At 44.4% G+C, this 19,095-nt stretch overlaps 2 protein-coding genes across 12 annotated transcripts in view; both read right to left on the reverse strand.

The window, feature by feature from the left end:
• The window catches only part of msi2b (musashi RNA-binding protein 2b), a 220,634-nt gene extending 220,341 nt beyond the window's left edge, over nucleotides 1–293 (reverse strand). For 2 of the 10 annotated variants that reach the window (XM_076101370.1, XM_076101367.1), the window contains exon 1: nucleotides 24–291. In XM_076101370.1, coding sequence (XP_075957485.1) covers nucleotides 24–85 — 62 coding nt within the window. In that variant the 5' untranslated portion in view covers nucleotides 86–291. Of the gene's footprint in view, nucleotides 1–23 lie in introns of all 10 variants that reach the window. The other 8 variants (XM_076101366.1, XM_076101363.1, XM_076101360.1 and 5 more) reach the window with 6 other exon arrangements.
• A 7,942-nt stretch (nucleotides 294–8,235) lies between these two features.
• LOC142960090 (oligodendrocyte-myelin glycoprotein-like) lies at nucleotides 8,236–16,088 on the reverse strand. Of its 2 annotated transcripts, none has more exons than XM_076101700.1 (3): nucleotides 15,813–16,088; nucleotides 11,376–14,523; nucleotides 8,236–10,558 (listed from the first exon to the last, which is right to left on the reverse strand). In XM_076101700.1, the coding sequence occupies exons 2-3, from the start codon at nucleotides 11,381–11,383 to the stop codon at nucleotides 9,169–9,171; spliced, it is 1,398 nt and encodes a 465-aa protein (XP_075957815.1). In that variant the 5' UTR covers nucleotides 11,384–14,523; nucleotides 15,813–16,088; the 3' UTR covers nucleotides 8,236–9,168. The 2 variants fall into 2 exon arrangements, with proteins under 2 accessions (XP_075957815.1, XP_075957814.1); XM_076101699.1 differs by having other exon boundaries at nucleotides 8,236–10,561.
• Between the last annotated feature and the right edge of the window lie 3,007 nt (nucleotides 16,089–19,095).

The following is a 19,095-nucleotide window of genomic DNA, read 5'->3' on the forward strand; positions in this document are numbered from 1 at the left end:
AATACATTTAGAAAGATTCTTACCCCGGGTCATGTTGTGAATCATTTAGGCTTCCGGATGTGGCTTGACTCCCGTCTCCTTCCATATCTATTTCAAACTATAGGCTGTGACTACAGTAACAGTGACAGACACACACACAGATACGGGCAGGAGATATGCAAAGCCCCGCTATGAGAATATTACTGAGCCGGGAATGAAAGCGTCACACGTGGGATCAGCTCAGCCCCCTTGCTCCCTCCTCCCTCTCTCTCCGCACGCTCTACCTTGGCCCACAGGGGGGGGGGCGGAGCCTGCCTCTGTCACCTAACCAATCCAATTGACGTCAATTCAGGCAATCTGCAAACCAATCCTCCGATTTGTCATTTAATTAAGCTCTAAGCCACTGAAGGTGAAAGTGGCTTATTGCTCTTCTAAATCAGTGGACACATAGCATTTAAAAAAAAATAAAGAAATAAAAAATTCTTTGTCCAAGAAATGGTCTTCTTAATTAGCAATGTTTACTTAATATTACCCAGCTGACAGGTACACCTTTACAAAGCAGCAACGCGATTACCTTTCTACTAATTACATTAACTTGTTATTCTTCCGCCATACAATATAGTCCCTCAGAAACGACCACGAAATGGGGATATTCCTCATGCATGTTAATATTGAGATTATCCTGATTGTTATGGCTCACAAGTGTTTTACAATTATTGAATATTTGAAATGAAATACTGTACTTTATATACTTGTTTGATTTTTAAATGGTGGCTAACAATATTTTTGCAGTGATAGGCTTATAAGACATGTTTTTTTTCATATGATTTTTAGTATGTGCATTTAAATTCTTACTACTCTTGGTGTACATTTAATATGGCTTCCAGCCTTAAAAACGATCAATACATAAATGCTATAGCACCAACAACGCAATGTTATAGTGTAAATATTAAATAACGTGTCTTTATGAATATGTTTAAGTTACACCTCAGAATATGCAGAATACCAGATTTTGAAATGAATGAAAAGGTGCCCAACTTTAGTCATTAAGGTGGGCTGATTATTAGAGAAAGTCTCCCAAGCCATTATGAATGCCAACAAAGAATAGCCTGCAGGTATCAAAAAAGTATGGCATCCATACGTGCAGTGAGGGGATTATGAATCTTTTCATGTAGATGACCTGTAATGAGCTGCTGGGGGGGGGGGCAGGGCTGGCATGTGGAGATAAACTGCCTCTGCCCCCTCATGACCCTGAAGAAGAAGAAGACGAAGAAATGAACGTATAAACGAATGTGGGCAACATTTGTGGTGTGAAAAAACATGTTTTCGGTGCATATTTTTTGCACAGCGTGCTATCAATAGAACACAAGAAAAGGAAATCTCATGTACAAATTATGCTTTAAATTATGTATTATACATTTGTTTGCATCCGCGCCACATTGCTGCTCACAGAACTCGACAGACAATAAGACAATACATTCTCTAGAAATGCAGTTTTCATTCATCGTAGCACGAGAATAATTACAACAAAACATCCCGAGCTCTGCGCGGAACGTGACTAGTGATCCTATTTCATTACTCACATTCAGTGAAGTTTTTTTTTTTTTTGTTGAATAGGCCCGTCTGTGCTGACTGTTCAGGGCACTACCAGAGGGAATTTCTTATCTGGCCAGGCAGCATGTTTTTGAAACAATGACTTAGATAAAAACCCAAATAACAAGACTTTTGACAGTTTAACAGCTAAAACTCTGTCATTAGTTTGGGGACACCCCACATTGCAGATGTCTGTATCTCTGAAACGAATGTATGGAGGCAAATGGTGGCAACTCCTTGTGGCACAGGAGTGTCAAAGAAAATGGGAATATGACACCTTACTTTAACTTCTATTTTTCTGTCCCATGCCATTTGGTGATACATTCAAGATTATATTACTGTTGCATGTTCTATAAATTGTCAAATGTGTGACAGTACCCAACAGCATATGCCTGAAATGTGACGGTGGATAAAAACAAAAAAAATTGCATTCACTCATGCAGCTGCAGAGAGAGAGAGAGAGAGAGAGAGAGAGAGAGAGAGAGAGAGAGAGAGAGAGGGAGCGAGAGAGAGAGAGAGAGAGAGGGAGAGAGAGAGAGAGAGAGAGAGAGAGAGAGAGAGAGAGAGAGAGAGAGAGAGAGAGAGGGAGAGAGAGAGAGAGAGAGAGAGAGGGAGAGGAGTGAGGGAGGTTATGAATTGATGCGGAATATGAGTTCTGAGGAACAACAGGCTTTAAAGCGATCACAAGGTGTGCAAAAAAAATCACAGTGGATTTAACACATGAAGAGCAACTTGTTCTCTGCTCAAATAAAAACACTGGGGTCTCCGGTTTCACAGTGCGGTTGTGAATTATTCTGCCGTTTGAACACTGTTCTCATGGCCTTTGTGTTCACCGTTGCACCATGAAGAGTGCAAAGTCAAACGTGATGGAGAAGTAACATCAGGTGTGACGTTTTTTTATAACATCCGATCACGGCTTGTGAGCCAGGTTTGAACCCCAAAAACAGCATGATGCCAAAGCAGACGCCCTATTATATTTCAAATCTATTATATTTCAACAACAAACCTCTCATATCTGATGGGTCACACTTTGGTTCACCACTCGGGTTGCCAGATCCTATTTTTTTTTTTTACACTGATTGAAGGAGAAAAATGTATAGATTTGTAAATAAAACGGTGTTCTCCTTTAATCTGAGCAGCCACCACTGCCTGATGAAAGTGCCCAAAATGTTTATCCTTCTTTAAGCAAGTTTAGGCTCTCTGACAGCTATGCTTTCAGAGCAGCTGAGCGTTTAGTATCGAGCGAGCAGGAAAGAGAGGGACGTGTATGTTTTTATGAACAAAACAGATTTCCTTGAAACCGAACATCGAACACCGTGGCTTGGAAGCCTTTATAAAGGGGGCAGCTGCTGAAGACGTTCTGATTAACGAGGGGGATGAAGAATAAGAAGAAATATTCACCTTTTTTATTTCTTATTTCCTGCATGCTTTGAACTCATCTGTGTGTTGAATGATAATTCACCCTTCGCTTTAGAATCAAGGACAATGCAACGATTTCTGGAATCACATAGTTTGCATCAGTGCAATTGGGGCTTTGCATTCAGTGCTGAAAGATGAACCGCTTCTCAATGGAGAGGAAACTCAGCATGCAAAAAAAAAAAAAAAAGAAAAGAAAAGAAAAGAAGAAGAAGAAGCTTGTAACTAACCGAGCCTTTGCATGAAGACTGGGGGATTTGGGGATGGAGAGAGAAGTAAAATTGATAGTGTGTGAAAGAGCTGTGCGGGGGAAAAGAAAGTGAGAGAAGCAATAGACTCGCTGACAGTGTTATGAGATGCTGTTTTGAGAAGAGGCATCCTGTTTCCTGTTGCAGTAATCATTTTACACCCTCAGAATCCTCACTTGACCTTGGAGAAATTGTCCCTGGATCATGCATAACCCCTTTCCTCCACACGGATTCCTACATGTAATCTGTTGGTGAATCACAAAATATATTAACCTTTGAATGTCTGGAGGCACGAAAACGCGCGGTGATAATGGTGAAAATTGAAGTGTTCGGGGGTTTTCACGTTGTGATACATCATTTGCATGCCTCTCTCAGAGGCTCACCGTGTGTTTTCAGCACGCAAAGGAATCCAATACGCATTAATCCAACACTAAAAGATAGCTCAGACTAAACACCTTCCATCGCTTCCATGAATTTGTTGGGGATATTATTCAAACGCTCTTGAGACGTTGTTAATTTGATCATTCGGATTTTGTGAATGATTTGGTATTGATCTCTGTGGACCTCTGGACGGCCTATTACAGTGGAATTCAGAATCCAGAGGAAAAAGCGGCTGAGAAGGCTGCAGATGTGAACAAATTGTCTCCCTCTAGTGTCCTCTCCTCCCTGCTTCTTGGTTGCTGCATGAGTTAAAGCGCCTCTCAGACTGCAGGGAGGGAGCCAGACCGAGACATGCATAATTGACAGTCCTATTTCAGGAATTAGCCATCCGCCAAACTGCAGGCGACCTGCTCTTTCATCTCGCCTCGGGTAGCTTAGCATCTTGTGGGGGTACATTTCGGCCACATCTGATAGCAAACTGATGACTTTAAGGAATGACAGATTTCCTCCTCTCATCGTGGATTTGTGCGTTTCCAATGGGTGGTTGTGTGAAAACGTCGTCGACTGATCCTGATATGTGAGGATCACTGGGACCGTGTGCGATTGTTAGCACACAGAGAAACTGTTTGAAGTCAGATCAGTGGGGACGGATGTTCTGGTGATGAGTGATTTCTCTCCCCCATTATGCCCTCTGTAACTGCGCAGATGAGTTAATTAAGCTCTGCCAGAGGCTACGCACTAATATTCCAGGTAGATGGGCCACCGTGATATTCAGACGTCCACATTATTAAAAAGAACTAAACTGTAATATGGACGTCGAATAATCTGAAAGGCATAAGGCTCCTCAAAGCCTGCAAACTACCCTTGTAAACGTTGAAAAATGCTGTATTCCCTTGCACCAAGTGCCCAAAGGCACCTCAAGGTTCCACTAAACAGCTCGCAGCACAGCAGAGAATCGCAGATCGGAACAGTTCTGCAGAATCCCTCCAAATACACACACTTCTGTTGTGACAATAAAGGCCGAGCAAGTCTCCATTTTTTTTTTCGACCTCGCTATTAAAAGATAATTTGCATGTGGGGCTCTTTAGACCAATCGGGCTCGAGCACAAGTGGGTGATGACGACATCATTTACCTGCTCCACTGGGCTGGGAGATAAGCTCATGCCCCCGCTGCTCCCTGGAATGTTCTGGCTGCCTTTTTTTTGAACGACTCCAGAGAGAGCCGTGTGTTGCAGATGATGACGAGTGGCATTAAAGCACCGCAAGGAGCCGTCCCATCACCTGTACAGTCAGCAGTGCGGAGGAAGATGTGCACGTTGGCCTTTTGGAGAGCTTTGTTCGAGGCAGAGGGAGCGACGGACCCCTCCCCACGCAGAGACCCAGTCATGTAAGTTATATCAATCTTTTTGGGGATTTTAAATTGAGCATGATTTTGAGCTCCCCAAATCCCCCCCCCCCCCCCCCCTATTCTCTGTCAAAGTACATTTTGTTGAAATCCTCCTCAGGACAGCTGTGCAAAATGCTCTCTGGTTTATCATGCAAATTCACAGGACATGCTCAACAGTGTTGAGGGTTGAGGCACACTCATGCACAGCACAGCTGCATTTGTTGTTGCTCGACGGACAAACTGACGCACAAGAAGCCGGCAGATTTCTAGCCCGAAGAACTATCCTGTACCCAGTTTCACTCTCTCTCTCTCTCTCGGAGTTTGTTTATATGAGTGCATATGCTACGCCTCAGACATTTCTTTTAAAATCTTCCGGAGGCTTAGAACGGCACAATAAAGCAGGCCTCGCTGGACACACTGGCTAAGTGGGGCTTTCTGTCCTCCGGCTCTCTCCTTTCCCTTTTTACCTTATTTACTTTCCCCCTAACTGGCTGCCACCATTTATTCTCCCAGTTGCCAACCACTTCCTTTTCTGCAACCACCGACCTTAACACTGACCTTGCCTTGTCTGTGCCAGTGAGACGAGGGCGAGAGATACCATATCCCCCCCCCCCCCCCCGCTATGCTGCAGGGTTTGAATTTTTTGCCTGTCTCATCAGTCCTCCGGCTGCTGGAGTATGCCTTGTTATTTCTTCCAGATTCCTACTCGTTTCTCCTTTTCGGCTGATCAGTGCCCAGACTGGAAAACATCGCTCTTGGCTCAAAGAGACGGGCGAGAGCCTCGGCGTATGGACCCTAGCCGTCGATACAGATTAGGTTTATCGGATAAACTTTATCTGCAACATCTGAGCGTCCTTTGGTTGGGTACCGGCCTAATTCTGGGGCACAATTGATATTGTGACGCATGCCTCTAGGGAGGTCGAGATTGGCAGCCATTGTTTCAGCAACAAGCAGGCTGCAGTAGCCTTTTCAGGGCATGTCAGTGTGCATCTGCGTGTGTGTGAGCTTTGGTCTGTCGTGACGGTCTGCAGTTGTTGTTTTTATTCAAAATCTCCACCTTAGTTGCATGTTTGGTGCGTTGAATTACAGTAAACTCACATGTGTTGCCGGGCAGAAAAACACACCTTTTGTGTGTATTCTAAACAGATTTTCTTTTTTTTTTTCATCAAAAGGTCTTTTATCAAGGGCAAGTTGTGTCCTGGAACACAATCCCTCCAAGAACTGCTCTAATGTTTTGGTATAAACATTCATTTCTGTCCCGCCACCACAAGAGGGCACCTAGAGCCCATGTAATCAGAACAGGAGCTGATGTCATTAGTGCGTCTGGTGCGTCTGGTGCGTGTGTGTGTGTGTGTGTGTGTGTGTGTTCATGGAGGTGGTTTGAAGTGACACGTCTCCTGTGTTCCTTTCAGCAGTGGTGAGTCTGCAGTCACACCCAGGTTCCCCGCCTACAGTGGCCTTATGGCCTCGCACGCGGAAGGGAAAGACTGTGTGACCTCCACAGGCTGCTGTAAGGGGAACAGCTACAACGCTGGGCTGTTTTCTGGGCTGCCTGTTATTTCTGTAGACAGTGTAAAAAAAAAATAGAAAAAAAGGTTCAATCCCAAACTCAAATAGCTTGGTGGTGAGCAATGCAGCTCTGTAAAGCAGTGCTCTCAAACAACACAAAAAAGGGGACGTTTTCCAGCAAAGCGTATGAAATAAACTCCTTTTGCACACTCACATAGATTGCCTGCATAAAGACTGAAATACACTACAGGCCTTTCTGTCTGCCATCGTCTGAACACTGTGATATATATAAAGCTGATGGGGACTTAAATGTACGAGAACACAAGAGGGCAGTGGGGTTGCCAGGTACAAAGCATTACACTGGGGGTGAGTCTTATTGAGTGTGGCTGAAAGAAAGAAGGCATGCTCACTCAAAACAAGCCCGGGTGGAGAGATGAAGAGGGGAGGCATGGCAGCAGTAAATGATGCTAGCCCTCTACACCTTGTCAGTTATTATAGGAGCCAGAAGAGAAATCTGACATTACTTCGTGTTGTCTACAGAGAAAATAATTGGCCAGCAGGCCAGCTCGCTGGCACCTGAAAGTACTTTGAAGAGATGTTTGAAAGTTCTGCAGCTAAAGTTAGGAAATACATCATGTGTTTGTTGAGGATTAGAGACGTATGAAAGCTGCAGTGTGGCGACTAAACGAACGGCAAGCTTGACAATAAAACTTAAACCAAAATGACTTTCTAGTGATTCTCAACCCTTTCTTCCCAAAAGACCCATCTGTTTGTTGGCAATAATGAACCATAAACTAGGCCGAGAGAGGAAAACTGGCCCTTTGATAGTGCTTTGTTCTGGCAGTAATCATTTGGCTGATTTGTTGGAGTAAAGTCAATAAGATAATCATTTAATAATTAATAAATGATTAAATGAAGATGCAAGTTAGAGGTGAAACTGAGACTTGGGGGAGAGAAAATAAATGTTTGAGCTCTGACTCATGCTCATAAATACACAGCACACCAACCACTAGTTCCTTTCTGTTTTGGCTTCTGTGTGTCAGCTATAAATACACCGAATTTATTCAGCAGGTGTTTGAGTTTTGAGAAGGAAGGGTGGTGTGCAGATAAAATGATCAGTTGTTTTTGTTCACTCTGTCTGACCTTAACATGATGTCAATGTATCCAGTTGTGGAGTTTTTTTTCTGTGTCAGAAAGAAGGGAATGAATTCTCATTTCAATTTTGTTCAGATTTATGCGACCGGCAATACATCACATGCTATGCTGGTCTCGCATTAAAGCAGGTTGATCTTTGTTCACTGATCTTTTAGGAAATTAACTTAGACACAGAGTGATTGCCCAATGACCTACAGAGAAGACTGTGTTTGTTCTGAGCTGCGAAGCAAGGTCTATCTGGAATAAGTGCCTCTGTACTTAATGAACCTTCCCTCAATACATGCACTTAAAAACAAATCTATGCCTGTTCAAATCTGAGTAAGTCACCGTTTGATCTATTTAATTGCGTTGAACAACTTCAGCCCCCATGAGGGTTGACACCTGTGTCAAAGTCCTATGGGAGATGCAGCCATTGAATACAAAAGAAAAGAAAGAAAAACAGGCAGTTTGTCTGCCCTCTCCCATGAGACACTCTCAGTGAACACAGCTTGAAATTAAAAACATCTGTCTTGCAGTTTAGCATGAAGACAAAGGTGGCGTTAAACAATTCAAGCACTCATCAGAAGATAGTAGATATCAGTTTTATTTAAAGAAATCGCCCAGTGGAAGTGTGTGTTTCCACTGTGTTTCTTCCGAAGTCTGTGCTTTAATGCTCTGCGGCAATATTGCAGTATAGGTTAGCATTCCTGGAGCGTTCAATCACCATGCAGATCATTTTCACGAGCATCACTGAATCATGAAGGACACTTAAGTTTGAGGTGTGATCGAAATACAGACGCGGTACTTGGCACTCGGAGTTTGTTAAAGATAGTGATGCAACATTGCTCGTTCGTCCCACAGAGTCCCCCCGTTGGTCCCTGTTATGCGTGTGGCATGACCAGTTTCTTACACACACACACACACCCTGTGCCCGGACAAGATCTCTCCTCTGGTGAGTGGTATGGTTTGTTACATGAAACAAGTAAGCAGGCATCAAGGATATCTATTGAAATTGGCAAAAGAGTCTAAATAAGTTTTGAGTGCCATACCTTTTTTAAAGCCAGTGCGATAACATTTCAAAAAGATATGACCATAATATGACCAAAGCAACGTCTCACACAAATACAGCCAACATTTTTAAAAAAAAGGGGAAAAAATAATCATTTGTAGGTCCTATTGTGTACTGGATAGCATTGAAATAGGTATACTGTAGTTGCACATGAGCACCAGGCTACATTCAGTTACACAAGAAACTGGTACCTGGATGTATAGTGCCATCATGTGCTGAGCTATATTCATTACAATGTTATTTTTTTTCATTTGAGTGGAGGCTTGTAAAAAGTGTTGGGCCAATTATTATAAAAGCAGCATCATACCATACTGAGAATAGCAGGGATTGTTAAACTTTGTATTCTAAATGACCTTTTTGCTTGGAAAGTGTGTAATATACAAACATGAAAGTACTACAACAGTCAGCAGTCTTGTTTGTGCTCATAATTCACAGCTGTTGTTTTTTGTCTTTCAGAGGACTTGTTGCAGAACGAGAGACAGAAGCCCCAGGTTGTGGAGGAAAGGGTACGAGGAGCGAGTCGCCGGTGTCGGGCCGCCATTGCTGATGCCGCTGGGAACGGACTGATTCTTCCTCCTCACGCTCCTGGTGCGAAGAGTGGTTGTCTTCTTCGTCTGGATGGAGGGGCTCTCCGTTGTAAAGAACTGGTCCGTGGCCAGCGTCATGTCAGGCCTGATGGCCGTTTCAGTAACGAGAAAAGAAGATGCGTCGCCGGCGTGGCGTGAGTCAGCGGAATCAGTGTGGAACACGTGGTCTGCGGCAGCTGGGCCAGCAGATGCAGAGAGGGGATTCATAGTTAGCTGTGTGCCCGCGCTTCTGGGTCGCGGGGTGGAGGTGCCGATGGGTGTGGCTGTGAGAGGGTGGTGCTGCGTGGTCAAGGCCTCTTTGGGGTTGTGCGGGGTGCTTTGCAGGGAAGAACCAGACGAGTACCACCACCCGGTGACGCTGGCCTCAGGGGGCATGGAGCTCAGGTCCTGGGCACTCGCTGCAGGGGGGGGCAGGTTGTAGGAGGAAAAGTGCCACCCTCCAGTACTGCCAGGGCGCACCCCTCCACAGACAGGCTGGGTGTGGCAGGGGCAGCCCAGGACGCGGGCAGGCGTATGCTGCGTCCAGGACAGTAAGTAGGTGATGTCGGCATAAAGGTGACAGGCCCAAGGGTTGTCGCCCAGAGTGACGACTCTAAGAGACTTCATCTTGTCAAAAACTCCAAATGGCAGCGTGGGAAAGCGGTTGGCATGCAGATAGAAGTGAGTTAGTCGGAGGAGCCGGTCCAGAGATCCCGGCAGCACGTTCACGAGCAAGTTGTGGGACAGGTCGATGTTCTCCAGGTGCGCAGGCATGTTGGTGGGCAAAGTCCAGAAGTGATTGTGGCTCAGGTTGAGCGTGCGCAGGTTGATCAACGTGTTGTTGATGAAGATGGCCCGCTCCAGCTTGTTGTCCGAGAGGTCAAGCAGCCGCAGGTTCCACTGGTGGACCGTGTCGTTCTTGTCCAGCAGCTGGAGGCGGTTGGAGGCGGCGTGCAGCTGCCAGAGGGAACGAGGCAAGCCGGCGGGCAGGCGGCTCAGCCGGTTGTGAGATAAATCCAGGAAGCGGAGGTGGGTGTACGCGGTGAGCTGTCCGTCCAGGTCGTGAAGTCGGTTGTGGGACAAGTTGAGGGAGTGCGCGTTGTGCTGCAGGCCATCGGGAAGATGTCTCAGGCCTCTCCACGAGCAGTCCACCTCCCTGTGGCTGCGGCCGCAGGAGCACATGGAGGGGCACACGGCTAGGGCGTGCAGCGCCAGCAGCAACACGAGCAGGAGTTCCAGAAGGGCCTCGTGTGGGGGCGGCTTCGGCAGCACATGCCTGCTGAAAGAGAGACAGGGGGACAGGACAGGAGAATGTTAGGGTTCGTCTCACGCAGCATCCTTTTTACCTCCGGGACGCACACTGTGAAATGATGCCTGCGCAGTGTTTGGATGGTGAATACTGGGAATGTATCTGTAGGAAGAAGCACAGTTACTGAAAAACACTGTGCTGAATAATACTTGTTTCATCATTGCTATAAAGCTCCACCCTCTACCAGAATCTCTTTCATTCCCATAGAGAAACACACACACACACACACCTCTGCAGGCACATGCATACTGTACGTACACGCACAAGCTGCTCAATGTTTGCTGCACATTGCTGCAATGCTTGCAGATGCTCACATTCACATTACATGCCATACTGACTCCCCTAACCAGGACTCTCACAAGATTCTCACATATATCAGTAGCAGGCTGAAATGCATCCTTTTTCTATAACTGATAAACATTCGACCTGATCTGCAAGAGGATATTTCTAGTCCAGTCAAGTATATCGTTCCTCACGAAAATGATGAGAAATCCCTGTAGTCATTTCCCCTGGCATCCGTTTGCCTGTTCAGTCATCAGTGGTTGTCAGAGCAGTCAGTCCCACGCTCCCAGAGGAGGAGAACTAGCTCAATAGATGGGTTGTATTAATGACTCCACAGAGAACTCATGCATCAGCTGGTGCAAAGGCAGGCAAAGACACAGCCAGGAGCTCTTACATTGCTGAAACTGCAGTGTACTGTATGTGAGCCAGGGTGTGGCAGAACGTGTGTGTGCGTGTGTGTGTGTGTGTGTGAAAAGAGTCAAGTAATGTGTCCATAACTCACCTTCTCATCTTATCATTCCAGTCACTTTTCTCTGCTCCTTTTCCGCCGTCCAGCCGCTCTCCCCTCTCCCCTCTCCTGCTTTCAAGCTCGGGACCAGCTGCTGCTCTGCTGAAGAGGATTTCTTTTTTCTTCTTCTTTCTTTTCTTCTTCTCTTCTTCTTCTATGCCTGAATTCCCCTCATAGAATGTGACCCCTTGCTCACTTGTCTGGTGCGGGATCTTTTTGAGGTTGCCCTCGCTGCCTTCCAGTTTGTCCTCCCCGAAGAGCCGAGAGTTTGATATTGCCCTTATGGATCTTTGAGTTAGCGCGATCAGGCACTGCAGGCTTTGGATTTGCTCTGTGCAGTGGAAGTGAGCGGGGAGGGGTGGGGTGTTGGTGGGGAGTATTAGGAGGGGGGTAACTAAGGAGAAATGGAGCGCATAACAGAGGGGTCCCTGCACACAAGGCTGCTGCAAAGAGAACTCCTCAATCCCTCACCTGGCAGCTTTCAGGATTTACTTCTACATTTAAAGCGGCAGCTATTGTTGTGGTGCGATTAATTGACTGATTTCGGTCCTGTTTGTACTCAAACTGAATTAGACTGCTATCAGGTATCACCCAGATCAATACTACCCCCCTCTAAAGCATCCCTTTACAAAGCAACACAGTGCTGTAATTGCTTGTTATTTTCCCTGTGTAAATTTAGATGCTGCCACAAAAAAAAAAAGAAGAAAAACATCAAGATTTATTGCAGAGGACTCCAGTCCACTGCAGCTTCCTACCTGTCATCAGCAATACAGGCAATTCTCCACGCTGCACTGCATTGCTGTACTTCTACCACACATCATCATCGGGTTCTGAAGGACATTTAAACAGTGGTACAGACGGCGATCAGGGTTTCAAATGTGGCAAATTCAACAAAAGATTTTGCATCAGTGTAGATTCCTGATTTATGCGACCGCAGTCTTTGTTCAGTTGTCATGTAAACTATACGTATACCTGCATGTACCTGTTTTTGCAGTGCGTTTGTTACTTCCTCACACACCTCTCTCTGCACTTTCCTCTCTTGTCTGCCTATATTTCCTGAAGCTGCCATGCACCGACATTGAGTATACTGTCATTGTCCCTTACAGCAAACCCTCAAAGTCAAACCCTCTCTTCCACTGTGAGACACAACATGCTGTAAGCTGCCAATGTGAGCTGTGCAAGCACATAATATCCAGATCTCTCAAATCTAAGTTTTACCGCAATCCCTTTGACTGCTGATGTACAATCAGGAAGTATTTTGACATTCCCTTTCCCTGACGACGGCCTTTACTGGATCCCATCTCTGAGCATGGACATCACCAAGAGCTACCGCTTCCACCTCCTTGCAGTAAGCGTTGCAGCAGGGGCTGCATTGAGAAGGGACAAGCTATTAAGAGTTTTAATGAAGGGTGCACATTCATCATGACGTCACAAGGAAGGAGATGAACAAATATCGGCACCAGACTGTGGAAACAACCGCATGTTTGGGGTTTTAAAAAGGTTTTTTGTTTGTCTTTGTCAGCTCTGGCTGAGGTGAAAGAGAGCGTTCTCTCTGAGTTGAGTGGCACTGCCTGGAGGAGGTACATTCTCTGCCTGCTAATCAAGCAGACCTCTCTTTTTCTCTCTCTCTCGCACGCACGCACGCACACACACACACACGCACACACACACACACACACACACACACACACACACACACACACACACACACACACACACACACACACACAAACACACACCTGAACTTTAAAACTAAAACTAAAGTCTTAAACCTCAAACAGACCTGTAAAAAGTGAGGACCGGCCAAAATGTCCTCACTTTCCAAAAATGTCCACATTCTGTTGGTTAAATGGTCCTCACTATGTAGCAAGTACAAAAACTCACACACACACACACACACACACACACACACACACACACACACACACACACATACATACACATAGCTGCAAAGTAATAAAGTCAGGACTGAGGTTCCAGGTGTTTTATTCCTCTGGTTGTTGCATATATCATATGTCAAACATGTACGTCTCAAAAAGTAATATGTGTGAGACACAAATTGACTTGAACAAAACTGTATAACAATAATATGTTTCAATATTTTAAAAAAACACAAATAACAGAGAAATACAGTATCAACCGATTGTTTTTAACCAAAAAATGCTCAGTGGGCAGTTTGACAGCTTTGGTAGCACACGCAGCTGTTCAACTCACTAATGCAAAAGCTGCTGAAAAGAAAGTGTCCTTTATTTACCATAAAGGGGTTGTGAAGCTAGAGGGAAGTTAAGCCAGGTGCTCAGGAAACTCTTCGGCACACACGCACAGCTCTACACCTCCTCCTTTGGTCCCTCGGTGCCCTTAGAGGAGGGGGCTGCTCCGGCTTTGAAGGACTGGGAAGAAGTGGCCCCCTCTTGCGGCTTTGAAGAGGATGCATTTTCCACAACGGTCACAGGTGTAGTGGAAGCTTCCTCGCTCTTAGCAGTGTCTCCCACCTCCTTCTTGTCCTCCTCTCCTGTTTGTCCGTCCTCTTTTACCTTCACTGCCTCTTCCTTGGCGGCACCATTTCCCATGTCCTCCTGCCCTAGGATGATGTCAGTCATTAACACGGTGGTCTCTTTGGCTTCCGTCTCCGGCGCGCTTTTGCTCTTCTTGGCGGTTCCAATCCAGTATTCAGAGGTGCTGATCAGGTCGCCGTTGACGCTCAGCATCTTGACGCGGTTGCTCAACTGGCACACCTTACACATCAGCAACAGAGTAGAAAGCAGCAGGATAGTGCAGGCTATGATCAGTCCGCCGGCCACCAGGAACACTGGAAGACATTCCTTCCTGTAATGCATATCGATAGTGGTGGAAGTGGAAGTGGTGGTGGGCTGTGGGCCAGGTGAACGTGAAGTGCTGTGACTTTTGGAGGTCTGGGAGACTGTTGGAAGTGACAGAGTGGCAGACATGCTGCTGGGATCACGGGTGGGATCGGTTTGGGATGCTGCATGGGCAAAAGGGGAGTCTTCATTTGAATGGTCTTTCTGTGCGGTTGCGTTGGCAGGATCTTGAGTGCTCGGAACATCGGCAGCTGCTCCACACAATAGCGCAACCAGGATTTCTACGCAGCACAACAGGAAGAGGAAGCCATTCATGTTGGTATCTGAGAAGACACAGGATGGCAGTTTACGTAGTTCAAAAGGAGATTTGGAATGCAAATGTGATACAGTGAGAAGAATTCGGAGAAAGTGCACCTTAAATAATCTATGGGGGCTGGGCAGCCATAATCAACCAAAGGTATATTTTTGTGCTTATGCTTATTTCTTAAACATCACCAGTGGTGGAAAGTAACTATGCACATTTACTCAAGTATTGCTCTCACATTTTTGTCCCATTTGTTGCTACTTTATATTCCTACCTCAATACATTTTGGAGGCAAACATTGCACTTTCCACTCAAACACAAATATATTGCATCTTTAGCAACTAGATACTTTGCAGATTCAAATTATTGACATAAAATACAACCGACTAATAACTTATGGTGCAAGACTGCAGATTAAGCCACGCAGCAGTATGAAACGGGCCACTCTGCATCATGAGTACTTTTGGTACGTTAAGCATATGCTGATACTTATGTACTTTTACTGAAAGGAAATTTTGAAGGCAGGACTATAATATCTTTTTGTATTATGATCTTGGGTATTTTAATGGATTATTTCCTTTTTTTCAATCATATACAGTATGAAAATAACTTTTTAACGATTTAGAAATTAATCCATCACAGTGACCATTTAGAAGCCGTGGATTTTTTCGATTCCGGCCCGACAGACCCGTGTGCTGAAAGTCTGACTCGCCACTGAACTGCATTGCGTCCCAAGCTATGCTTTCTTTGGAAAATCAAGTCCAATCAAATGGAAAATTATACTGGACTACACAAAGGACACAAAGGACAAAAATAACACTGAGCTGAGCATTGGCTCCATGGATCTCAATATTTCATTGCTGAATATGCTTACATCAGGACCAGCGGCTGCCCTTTAAAAAAAAACTAAAGCAGGGTTTAGGAAATAGTCAGCCGCAATGTATTGTAATGTACATATATGTCATTAGAAACACTGGAATAATCCTTTAGCATTGATGTAGCTTTGTATTTATTAGCTACAGTGATGATGCTGTGTACTCCCGCTAAAAAGATGTTGATGACCCTAAAACGGTTTATCTTATATTGCATAATACACAAGGCTGTCTTTAAAAATATCACTTTTTTATCATGAGGATTTAGGACAGAACCATGCAACAGCACAACTATAAATACAGATGTTAACACTTCTTCCTTCAGCTTAGAGTTCTTACTCGTTTAAAAATGAAGCTGATAGTGTTTACAGGTTTTCAAAGTAAAAGTGTGTAATGGTTTTCAAAGTAAAAGTGTGTAATAATGTATATCACTTACATTGTTGGAGATCTTGATTTAGTTCCAAGAAGAATAAGGTTTCGTATAAATAAATATGGACACAATATGCTGCGAGTAGAAGAAGTGAGATGAACGAACGACAATGTCAATGACAATGAACGGCAATGTCGAATGACGGTAATCTAAATCAGTGGTACACTCATTCGGCTGTCTTGTTCTTACTTCTCCATTTGCACTATAATAAGAATAGGAAGTGGTTTTGGTGTTCTGTTCGGTGCAGTAGCTGGTCACGCAGACATCTGTCGGGTAGCTGACTATTAAAGGTTGCTAAACGCTCGCTGAGCAGCCCACCTACAGTAAAAAAAAAAAAAACGTTCTCACTCATTGATCATGACCTAGTTCATTCTATTTACAAATTCCATCAGTAAAACTAACATCTACTACATTCAACACCACAATAAACCCCACAATCTGCACGACACCAAAGGTAGAAATTGCATGACTTTAACACAAGCGGTAAAGCTCTTTATTCATGGAAATGTCTTTCAGGCCTGTGGTAGGTCTCTCTTTTTAGAAGCCGACATGCTGAAGGGCCACGTCGTCTCTTGCATAGTTTATAATAACTTTTTCTTCTTATTGGTGCCCACAGAAGATTTTAGGTATACATGGGTGAACGTCTGTCTTCTTCACTGTCATCTACTTATTTTCTTCCCAACCTCAATTGCTCACAGATCACTTTAATTGTAGTCCATGTTCGTCATCATCATTTCAGGCCTTGTACCAATAATACAAGGCCCTTTGACACTTCAGTCATTTGATACCACATGGAGTGGAAAATGTTGAAGCACAACGCACGCACATTGAGGTCAGATGCAGATATGTAAGAAGAGCCATGTGAAACATCTGTTCACTGTGCAAATAAAAATCTCTCTCTCTATATATATACTGTGTATATATATATAAATTAATCAGCATTTATTGCAACTTTTTTATTAAGTTCCCCTTTTTGTTTCCTCTGTGTATTTGTGGTAATGTGTGCAGCTGCACTTACACATTTACAGAGAAATGCTTGATTTGGCAAGTTGCCTCATCCCTGCACATGACACTAGTGACATGCAAGACAAGAGCTACCGAAGTGATTTCATCCATCAACTCACTACATGCTCCAATAGCATCTGTTTTGCAGGTATTAAGCTTCAGACCCCTACGTGTCACACATCAGTTTAGACAATCGTATCAACATGAACATCAAATGGAACTGAAAGGAATTTGATAATAATAATGTATGATGATGGAATAATAATGTCGGCATCTTGTTATTCAGACAGAAGATCTGAGGCAGTTTTACAAGTGTGCAAGCCTGTCTTAAGTAGCGCTGTAAATGACTGTACTAGTCATTTATTTTAAACATAGTACTTCATACGGTAACCTGTATGAGTACTAGTCCTTCATTTCAAACGGAGTACTTCATACAGTAAACTGTACTAGTCGTTTATTTAAAATATTGTTCTTCATACAGTAACCTGTACTAGTCCATTATTTCAAACATAGTACTTCATACGATAACCTGTACTAGTATTAGTCCTTTATTTCAAACATAGTACTTCATACAGTAACCTGTATGAGTACTAGTCCTTCATTTCAAACGGAGTACTTCATACAGTAACCTGTACTAGTAGTAGTCCATTATTTCAAACATAATACTTCATACAATAACCTGTACTAGTACTAGTCCATTATTTCAAACATAGTACTTCATACAGTAACCTGCAGCAGTGAGCCTTTGGCTACGGTTAGCAGAAAGCTAAACTATTAGCGACGTTTTGTCTCCATCTTCCTTTTTTAGGTTGCTTTGCCGTGTAGGCAGTTGTTGCCAATGCAGTAATATTAACTTTTCCTGAATGATATTCCGCTGTTGACTCGGGCTTTCCCCATGTGAATGGACGTGCATGTGCGTCTGCACTAGAACAGCAAATAGGAACGCCTTCTCTCTGAAATGACCGACTGCTGGCTAAAGTCTTCCATCCATGGGATAGATTTTCTAAAGCCTGAAAACAGAGCCAAGAGGATGTGCAGAAGTCTAGTTTCCTCTCAGACCGCTTGAATGACAACACACTGAAAGGTTAACATGGACTTTTTGCAGAGAGACCCTAAAATTGTAAACTGCTTACCCCAGCTTTAATTCAACTTCTACTCTTGACGCAGATTTAATTTGTTTAAGCTGTTTGAGAGGAAGTGAGAATTAAAGGAACGCAGATGACTTCATCTCAAAAGCCCCTCACATCTTCCCCAGAGTGTTGGAAAGTCCCACTTGCCAGTAACAACAATCACAGTATATAAGCAAAGGAAAGTTAAGAAAATATAAGGTGTGAAACGAAACCACAAAATAAGATAAAAATAGGCTTAAATAAAATAAGGCGGTGACTTTTGGGAGAATTTAATGTTACCGTTAACCAGCACTTCCATTTTTATCAGTGAGTCCCAAAAGGGGGTGAGGACAGAATGAAGGAGGGAGGAATCAGCAGGATGATCCATGAGCTGGTTGCCGACGCGACGACATCGAGGCTGCGACGTTTCGTCTTCGTCACATCGAGGCTGCCGTGCGTCAGGCTGCATCGTCTCAGGCCCGGCCGATGGGTGGAGGCCATGTGCCCTGAAAAGATGCTCGCGTCCCCAGAACAGATCGAAGTCAGCGACATAATTGATCCCTTTCAGAACGCAGGTTTTGCAGAGTTTTGCATGTGTTGAGCCCTAAGAAGATGCTCAACTTGCTGATCCCTCTGTTGGCCTACCGGAAGTGGTCCTCTAATTAAAAAAAAAAAACTGGGCCTCCAGCTTGTCCAGACAATTTAAACAGCTCAAAGAAATCCTGCTTTTGCACCACTGATTGCCCTCTACAGACATCACTGGGCCTCACATGTAGATTCATTTGATTCACTTCAAAGTGTTGAATTTTCTCTTTTCTCTTTTTCTGAAGTTGGCTGATCTGAATCCATCAATCTCACACTCTGTGGGAGTCTTATCCTCAGGTATAGCACCCATATTCCCCGTTCTGATGAACTAACTCGCCGGGCGCAAGACGTTGGCAGAGCGCCGTGGTGTTCGGAAGACTACTCCGGCATCCAATATCCTTGTTCTCGAGCGCTGCAGCTCTTCTGTAACAATTTACGACGGTCCACGCACTTCATCGATTCTGACGAGCAGAGAGGCACAGTGGAGGGAGGGATCAAAGAACATAATCTCAACCCAGTGGAGATGTCATAAATTATCTTCCCAGTGATTTCATTTGTTGTTGGAAAAGAAACTCATTGGTTCTGCAATA

This window comes from Anarhichas minor, unplaced genomic scaffold (assembly GCF_050575085.1).
Source record: "Anarhichas minor isolate MPS153535 unplaced genomic scaffold, ASM5057508v1 ptg000027l, whole genome shotgun sequence".
NCBI lineage: Eukaryota > Metazoa > Chordata > Actinopteri > Perciformes > Anarhichadidae > Anarhichas > Anarhichas minor.